General features: G+C 41.0%; 1 protein-coding gene across 1 annotated transcript in view; it reads right to left on the reverse strand.

Moving 5' to 3' along the window:
- The window catches only part of gfra4a (GDNF family receptor alpha 4a), a gene marked incomplete at its 3' end in the record, with an annotated part of 138,252 nt that overhangs the window by 28,703 nt on the left and 99,549 nt on the right, over window positions 1-10,000 (reverse strand). The window contains exons 2-3 of the mRNA XM_080042205.1: window positions 5,603-5,884; window positions 3,269-3,349 (exon numbers count right to left, since the gene is read on the reverse strand). Coding sequence (XP_079898331.1) covers window positions 3,269-3,349; window positions 5,603-5,884 — 363 coding nt within the window. The remainder of the gene's footprint in view (window positions 1-3,268; window positions 3,350-5,602; window positions 5,885-10,000) is intronic.

Consider the following 10,000-nt stretch of genomic DNA (forward strand, 5'->3'; position numbering starts at 1 on the left):
TCGTACTTCATTTCATTTGTACAGAAGGTCTGGCAGTGCTGTAATTGGCAAACGTTCACTCATGGAGGCGGGTGTCTGTTAAAGTTTAAAACTATTGGATCTGCCCAGTGCCACTCTGGATTAGCCAACCAATCGCATAACGTTTGGTCGTCACGTGTGTCATGAGCCGGCTTCTGGCAACTGAAACTGGAGCGCGACTTCGACGTCATCGTTCTCAGCCACTCGCTCTGTTCGCTGATTGGACCGGCTGTCGAATCTCCGGCAAAACTGGGAAATGGGCTGTACACCCAGACTGACTACTGAAGGGAAAATAAAATTTGGCCGGAAGTAGGCGGGCGGGCGGAGCCAGGCTAGCAAAATATAGCCGAAATTCATAAATATTGTTAATAAATAGATGCAATGTGTTGTGTGATTTTCGTCAGTAGTCTATAGTAGACCTTGATTCTGCGCACCAAACGCCACTAACTGTTCTGTAATACATTAGAATTGGAAGAACAAGAATATAAAGTCACTTGACATTTCGGGAAAATGACAGAGCTACAACCGCCACACTGCTCATCTAAGTGCACTCAAAGGAACAGACAAATTGTCACAAATTGACTTTGCACTTTTCCCCTCATAATTGTCGTACCATTTTAGGTCGTTTATGCTTTTAAAAAGTTTGTGACCAACTTGTTGCATGAGAGACCCCCAGGAAAACAGAAGAAGTTGGTATTTAAGCCACGTCCATTAAGAAGAAAAATCGAAGTTAGAAAAAACAATTCCAGACACTTCTAGAGGCCAATGATTCAACTACAAAAAAATGTTTTCTTCTGCCGACAATTTCTGTGTCTTAATACTTCACCACTTGACTTCACTTTAGTTAACTGATAAATTGGCAAAAGGCTAAAGTGCTGTGTTGTTTGAATCCTCCCAAAAAAAAATTACAATGAAGGGCGGCTCTGCGTCTTTGAAATGGGTCATCACTCACTTTGAGGGAGAGATGCTACGAGAGGCAGAAAAACATCCATAAATCACGTCGTTTTTGTTTTGGCAGACGGGCTTGTCTAGATGCAATACACGGATACAAACTTTGACCTCCAGTTGAACATCGCTGGAGTGAAAGTTACGAGGCGTCTGTTGGTACAGTTCAGCTCCGGTGCTGCTGTAAAATCAAAACAGCCCTTGAAAAAAAAACTAACAGCCTAATTTTTTTTCTTCTAAACAGATTATGTATGAGGTCAAAACAATGTATAAAGCCCGTTAAAGAGGAGGTCCACTAGCTAGGTGTTTTATTAGGAATGTACCACTTATGCACTTACTGTCTTATACACACAGATTAGGGAAATGTGCATTATCAAAAGAGAATACTAATGATTGCTGCAAGCTGCTGCAGTTTATAGACAAAAAGTTGGTGACATCTTGAAACTATTGTGTGCAACTGTTGTCTTCAGAGTAATCTAAGTATGGTATGACTTGAAGATTTTATTAACTTTATAATAATATTATAACAATTATAAATGGTGGGCTAACTTTCCATGTAAAAATGTCCTTGACCTTTATCAAGCAATTACCCCAAAAAAGTGTTTGATAATGATGACCACAAGGGGGCGCTAATATAAGCTGTTTTAATTGACCTGTTTATCAAGGGATACTTGTTAAGGATGTGTATTATTTGATATATTGATTTTATTCAATGTCATTTTCCCCAAACAACTACAACTTTATGTTTGGGAAACACTCATCAAGCCTGCCTCTGAGTCGTCAATAGCCACTTGTTTAAACCCATTTTTCTGTGTTTGTATAGGACATTACCATTACACTATAGAGCACACATGGATGCCTCCCATACTGATCACTTCATTTAAAGGCCTACTTCACCGGTTTGAATATGAAGGTGTATTGAATTCTGAGATCCTATGTAGTATAATTGTGCAATTTTTTTTTAAATCGGTTCATCCTAGCCTGAGAAAAGGCAGAAAGAGTGTTTTTTTTAACCCTATATTTCTCTTTCTGTGACATCACAGAAAGAGAAATATAGGGTTAAAAAAAACACTCTTTCTGCCTTTTCTCAGGCTAGGATGAACCGATTTCAATTTTTTTCGCACATTTATACTACATAGGATCTCAGAATTCAATACACCTTCTTATTCAAACCGGTGAAGTAGGCCTTTAAGCCATTGTTTAAGTTTCATTGTCTCAGCTTCACTCATCCGCTGTATAACTGCATTCAGAGAAAACAAAACACTTGACTTTATGTCCTCTCCAGTGAGATTTATTATTATTTTTTTATAACTGCTCATTCATGTGCAAGCTCTCTCTCTTTCCCAACACCTCCAACAGGGAAACAACTGTTGTGTTGCTGAGTAAACAAACCAACTCTGTCTGTCTGTCTTCAATTTATTACTTTCTCTGTCTATTTGTTTCTTTTGTCGCCTTTTATTACAATGAATTATGTTCTTTCTTTTCCTGCTTCATACTGTTTTAACTCCCCGACCACTTCCACAAACACACACGCGAACGTGCAAGCACAAATACATGCACATACACACACACACACACACACACACACACACACAGACGTGCAAGCACAAATACAAACATTCACATAAATGTACACACACACGCACACACAAATGCACACACGTGCACAACTGCACACACACACACACACACACACACACACACACACACACACACACACACAGTTTTGATGCTTTAAAGTAAATAGGTAATTAATCCATGCCTCGGGCGCTAACAGCTGCACATACCAGGCCTGAGGCTAGACCGCAGGCTCAAAGCAAAGACACAAGACAAAGTGTGTGTTGTTACTCCTCAAACATTTTTTGCAATCCCACCTGAATGCTTCTTACATCTTATCCATCAATATATACAAAGTGACATCTTGATTTGTATTTCATTTCGACACACACACCTTGGTCTTTTATAAACAGTCTATGGTTGGGAGTGGGACCCATCTATTTATTTTTCATGTGTATGAAAAATAGCTGCTTTTGATTATCTAAATAACTCTTCTCCCCCCTGCTCAGTTAGAAAGTTTACTGAAGGCAGAAGCATACAGTAGAAACGATTGTGGAAATGGTAGTTTGGATAGATATAGATAGATAGATAGATAGATAGATAGATAGATAGATAGATAGATAGATAGATAGATAGATAGATAGATAGATAGATAGATAGATAGATAGATAGATAGATAGATAGATAGATAGATAGATAGATAGATAGATAGATAGATAGATAGATAGATAGATAGATAGATAGTCACCTGCAGCGATGGAGGCCAGTCTGACGTAGTCTGAGTCTCTCTCTTCTGGTTCATACGGGTAACTCTCCACCAGGTTGAGTCCTGACAACACAGAGGGTTAGAGGTTAGATACTGATGTTATGACAACAAGCAATAGTTAAATGGTAAATGGACTTCACTTATGTGGCACTTTTTTAGACGATTTTCTAAGCCCCAAAGCGCTTTAGATTTCTTACCACATTCACCCATTCACACACACATCCACACACCGATGGCAGTAGCTGCCATGCAAGGCGCTGTCCGAACCAATGGGAGCAATGTGGGGTTCAGTGTCTTGCCCAGGGAAACTTCGACATGTAGCGGGGAAATGGGGGATCGAACCACTGACCCTGCAACCCAGTGGACGACCCCCTAACCACTTCGCCACTGCCGCCCAAAGTGACATACAGTGACTTTTCGTCTACTTTTTCTAGATATTAGAGTTTCCTATACCTGGTAATCAAACTTTAACTCTTATATTTTATAGTTTTGAGTCATAGAAGAGGTCTGGCAATCAGCACTTTAATGAGTGGGTTCTCAAAACAGCGTGAATCACTGAGAGAGAGAGAGAGAGAGAGAGAGAGAGAGAGAGAGAGAGCTGTGAATTGGCCGCATCATCTTTGCCAAGCCGCAGCATTCATGTGTTAATATATGCACTTTGTTTAACCGGCCAAAATGAATTGTGTTGACAATAATGTCAAAATATAACAAAAAAAACAAAATACCAGCATTAAATAAATCTCACTTTGCATCATTTACATAGTTTACAAGACATCTGAGTTTCTAGACGGCTGGGTGACTCATCATAGCGTGTGGCTGTTATTACACAGGTCAAAACTACACATTAGGATATACAGGAGTTAAAAGTGTAAGTATAATGTTGTAGACAAATTCTTGACATATTGAAATGTTATATCGCTCATCACAAAAGGAGTGTTTTAGCTCATGTTGAATCAAGCTTTTATACCATTTAGTCTACCCTGTGTGCGTATTGTACCTAATGAATGTTTGCTGCAAGCTCTCACCTGTTTAAAATAATGACGGCTGTTGCATAAAACATAGGGCAGCTGAGTTTTACTATTCGTTTAATCAGTTTATTATATTCACATCATATCTTCTTTTACAATCTCGCTTGAGTTGAAAGACATTCACATTGTTGCCAAACTTATTCTACTGTTGCACGTCTTGTTTTCAATTTTGAATGTCAAAGTATTAAGCTTACAGTAATGCCTTTGAAACAAGCATACAATACAGTGATTGAGCAAGTGAGTGAGTGAGTGAGTGAGTGAGTGAGTGAGTGCGAGTGAGTGCGGGTGGGTGGCACACAAGGTATACCAGTCTCAGTTTTAATGATTTTTGACACAATAATCACTCTTTTCATTTTAGCCTTGAATTCCCTGTCGAGCTGTCTGGAAGTTGAGGCCTGTAGTTCATGTGTAATTGGCAGCTGCACACAATTGATCATTTGTACCGGCTGCTGCTTTCCACCTATTGGGAACAGAATAATCAGAGAGAGAGTGTGTGTTTGTGTGTGTGTGTGTGTGTGTGTGTGTGTGTGTGTGTGTGTGTGTGTGTTTGTGTGTGTGTGTTAAAGGTGCAGTCATCGATACTGGAGAGCGCTTGTTGTCAAAATCACTTTGTCAAAATCAGTGAATATCTAAATGGTAAATGGACTTGACTTATATAGCACTTCCTAGCCGATTTTCTCAGCCCCAAAGCGCTTTACATATCTTACCACATTCACCCATTCATACACACACTCATACACCGATGGCAGTAGCTGCCATGCAAGGCGCTCTCTGAACCATCGGGAGCAATTTGGGGTTCAGTGTCGGGGAGACGGGGGATCGAACCTCCGACCCTGCACTCCAGAGGCGATCTCCCTACCCACTTCGCCACTGCCGCCAGTATATATAATATCTCCTCACAATACGCTACTTGTCCGTACTCTGTCTTCACTGAAAAAAAATCTGGTGTTTTTTTATACCAAGCCTAAGCTCTTTAACTAGAATATAAACAAAGGATATGTAAAACACACACAGTACGGACAGGTTGCAGATCATGAGGAGCTATTCACTAATATTGAAAAAAAAAAAAAAAAAAATCATTCTCCAGAATCGCTGTGACTGCACGTTTAAAAAAACCAAAACAAGTTTTAAGCTTTATTTATACAGTTAAATCCCATTGAGACCGAATACTCTTTTGCAAGGGAGACCTGTTCCCATTTACACGTTCCCATTCACACACACATTCATACATCGATAGCAGCAGGCTAACTATCGACATTCACACTTTAAACGCCTTTAAGCGTCTCACCGTGTAGCACAGACTGATGCAGGCTCCAGTAGATGCTCAGGCAGTTCTTCTCCTTCTTCATGCCTCGTTTACACTGGCAGCCGTGCAGCGGGGTGGACAGGAGAGCCGTCATGGCCGTCTCACACTGGTTCCTGGCCCCGGGCCCCAGCTTCACGCTGCCGTCCCCGGCCACACACTGCCTCAGGGTGCGCAGGCGCGGGCTGCAGGTGTCATCGCTGGAGCAGGTGTCTCCCGCGCGCAGACAGTCCCTCCCGCCCGCACACAGGGCCAGACGGGGCAGGCCTATAGCAGAGACAAAAGACAGAGAGGTGGATGGGTTAGTGTCGTGTTGTGGGCCCCAAGATTTTTTTTTTGCCATTTCGTTTAATTTTTATTTGAAAGGGACGGGTGTTACCACATGTAGAACATTGAACAACAAATCTTCACTGTAAAAAAACAGTATTTATAGCTACTGCTAATTTTCAATGACAGTCCCTAGAAGGGCTTTTAAATAATTATAAAACACACACACACACACACACACACACACACACACACACACACACACACACACACACACACACACACACACACACACGTTGGAGACTTACATCACTACTTCAAGTGATTTACAAGGCAGCAAAAATAAAAGCAAAACAGACGGTCATAAGTAATTTTTTAAATGATATCACTCATTGAGAATGAATCCAATCCAATAAACCACAAATTAAAAAAACAAATAAAACAATCCTTTTTTTGCCTAAAAAGAACAGGCAAAACTTCAAGTGCCAAAAAAAGAGAAAATACACCAGTCTAGAATAACTAACTACATTTTTTTTTAAAGTAAACTGACTTTGATGTATAAATGTGAATCTCAATGAATTAAAAAATAATTATTATTCTCAGAATCCTTGCTAAAATCATGTAAATAAATAGAATTCAATAATTGGATTATAGTTCGTTCGGCAGCGATCATACTTTGGTAAACGATTCATTTCCCTCCTGTACCGCAGCATTTTGAAAATATCTTTCATAAAAGCAGCCGCGGGGGAGTGCTATAATATTCATGAATTCAAACAGTTGTCACACAGAATATACAGTATCCGACACCGCTGACTGGATTCTGATGAAACTTGGGGGGCGATGACACGTCTCACCAATACATTCTGACATGTTCAAAATTACACCCAAGTGTCTCAACCGCAGTCAAAACAAAATGTCATATTTGTTACTGATTTGGCCTAGAGAGGGGCTCTAATGTGTTTACTGTCATCGTGTTGCATGTGGCGCTAATAACATGCTAATGTCATTCCCCTGAGGACAGTCACTGCTTGTTTATACCCAACTGCTTAAGAGCTATAGACTCACTCTTAAAGTTGTTGTGATGTTTGTAGCTTTTTGGTTATTCCATCCATGTATAACATACCGTAAGATGATTGAGTATGTTTAGTGTCTTAAACTTATTAGTCTTGTAAAAAGAGCATTTTTACTATTTGAGCTATTTTCCCTTTCGGATTTTATATTAAGATTGGGCTTCTGGTTCTTTGCCACGCACGCACACGCCCGCCCGCCCGCCCGCCCGCCCGCCCGCCCGCCTGGGTCTGGGGGAACAACATAACGTTTGAGGCTATGGTGTTTGAGGCTACTTGATGTGTTGTTGTTGTTGTGTGTATATTCAAAGTGCTGTGGTGTTTTTTATTCAGTACACTGTATGTTGTTTTGTCGCTGGTCAGAAAAATGAATTTCCATAAAAATATAAAATAAACAGTCTCCTCCAGTGAGGCTGTACTGCAGGAGATTTGAAGTTCAACATGTTTACCATCCTACTTCAGTCTGTTACCATGCTAACATTTGCTAATTGGCACTGAAGGCAAATTAAGCAGAGGGCTAATGGCTAGGTCATTGTGGGTTTCTGGGCCACCAAAGCACTTGACAAATATAGTTAAAAATCCTAATGATGCCACTAGAAGACTTGAACATTCAAACAGTGGTTGTTAAGACATTCCACTCTTAACCACACATGTTAACCTGCTGGTGTCAGGGCCATACCTTTAGATCAGGGAACACAAGAGTCAATAGGAATCATTGTCTGGGCTTCGATAATACATGGTGTACAAACTATAATCAAAATCTAACAACCATAAAAACTTTGGTTAGTTACTTCAATCTGGACCAAATTGACACATGGACTGGTTAACCTATACTGTATGTAGTCATCCCTAGCCAGACCGCACCTTAATGGCAGCTCAGCCAGTACAAACTCAGATCTTGCAGCCCAATATATAGTTTTTTGAATATACATTTTTTGGCAATTTTTAGCTTTCAATGGACAGATTGAAAGTTGTAAAGTCAGACAGAGGCAACATGGGGGAGAGAGTGGCAGCCCAATAATGTCCCTACCCACAGAAACTCTGTGTTCTACTCCAGTGGAAATGTCTTTGAATACCAAATATGTAAGGTCGGACTTTACTGGAATCTGTGTAAAGTCATGCACAACACGTCTAGACAGGGCAGTTCCACTTGAGGGAATAGTGCATCCATAAAAACAACAACAAGCTGAGACACCGAATATTATGCCAAATGCTTTATAAACAGGCTAGTACCAGGAGAGTTTTCCAAATTGGAAGCTACTAAAAATCTATTTGAATAGTGCAGCTGTATTAAGGATACCACCACTATTCACTGCCCTAATTCAACAGATATTACGAGGCTATCTAAACTGATAGTGATAGTGATACGTTTTAGGTAAATGCTAAGAATTGGTTATCCACTCCAAGAAATCATTTCCGAAAGTATTTCCTTGTCACTGTCCACTTGGTGAGGCTTCCAGTGCAGCGAGACGCTTCGGTAATTCAATCCTAATCACATTTGATTCAATCTGGGCTCAATCAAGTGATAAGCGGCGAAGGCGGCGTCGTAATAAACGAAGGAATCTTGCTAATTTTTCACCGGCTCACTGACAAAACTGTCCGAATTAGACGTTGCCTGTAACTCAGAGTGAATCTCCCCGGGGCCGAAGTGTCTCTAGGGATTATCATATACAGCAGAAAAGGCTACGGAATACACACAGTATCTGAATCAAGCCTAAACTGTATGCCCTTAGTTCAAGCATACTGTACTAGGGTTGTAAAGGGGTTAAAGGTGGAGTCAGCTATTCTATATAACACTTTGTCAAAATCAGTGAATATCTCCTCAAGATCAACTACCAGTCTGTACTGTGTGTACACTGGGAAAAAACTGTTTAAATACACAGCCTAGGCTCTGTAATCTGGCATGTTGCTAGCTTCGGTAGACCCCTTTTGAATACATACCCTTTGTGTATACCAGTTGACAGAGCCTAGGTTGATAAATGGTAAATGGACTCCACTTATATAGCGCTTTTCCCTGGTTTTTCACAGACTCAAAGCGCTTTACATTGTTTTGTACACATTCACCCAATCACACACACATTCATACACCGATAGCAGCAGTTACCACGTAGGGTGCAAGCTAACTATCGGGGGAGCAATTCGCGGTTCGATGTCTTGCCCAAGGACACTTCGACATGTGGCGGGTAGGCGGGGGATCGAACCTCCGACCCTGCACTCCAGAGGCGACCTCCCTGCCCACTTCGCCACTGCCACCCCGAGTATTAACACCATCTTTTTTCCCCCAGCGCACACACAGTACACACAGGTAGCGGATCATGAGGAAAGATATTCACTGATTTGGACAACAAGCGTTCTCCAGAATCGCTGACTCCACCTTTAACTGTCATTCACCCAACAGGAGAATTCTCGACCTTTCGGATCAGTCAGTTGTAATCTTGCATCAAAGTGTCAATAGAGGACATTTAGTAGTCAGGCAGTGTCGGCTAGGTGATTGTTGCTATAGGGGTTTGGGTTGTTGAGAGAAAACAACTGCCACTCAAGTCAAGAGGCTCATCTTGGCAAAGGTCCTGACAGGCAGCGCTTAGCGTGCCAAACAAATTATATATATATAGTGTATATGGGCCCTTAGCACGTCAGTCAGTTCTAAACCCCATGATTCATATTATATAAAAGCAAAAGGGAAGAGGGAGGGAGGGGTGGGGGGAGGGAGAACTGAAGGGTGTGAAAAATGTCATTCGTTTTCGATGCAAATCAGCTCCACTTGTGTGATCGTGGATCAAGTGATGGAACCTTGAAAAAAAAAAGCGGAGGAGAAATCAGCTTAATGTCAAGAAGATACTTCACTCACAGGAGAAAACTCTTTAAAGTCCAGATTTGCATTGGAAATACAATGGTGTTATATCACTATGTGGTGGTTTGGCTCAATATTTAAGAGTGATTTTGTTTTGTTTCTATTACACAAGCGATGTTGTAGTAGTGCAGGTGGGAGCTGTTTCCGTGGGTGTGTGTGTGGGTGCATGTGTGTATGTGTGTGTGCGTGTGTGTGTGT

This window comes from Ammodytes marinus, assembly GCF_949987685.1.
Source record: "Ammodytes marinus genome assembly, chromosome: 15".
In the NCBI taxonomy this organism is placed as follows: Eukaryota; Metazoa; Chordata; class Actinopteri; order Uranoscopiformes; family Ammodytidae; genus Ammodytes; species Ammodytes marinus.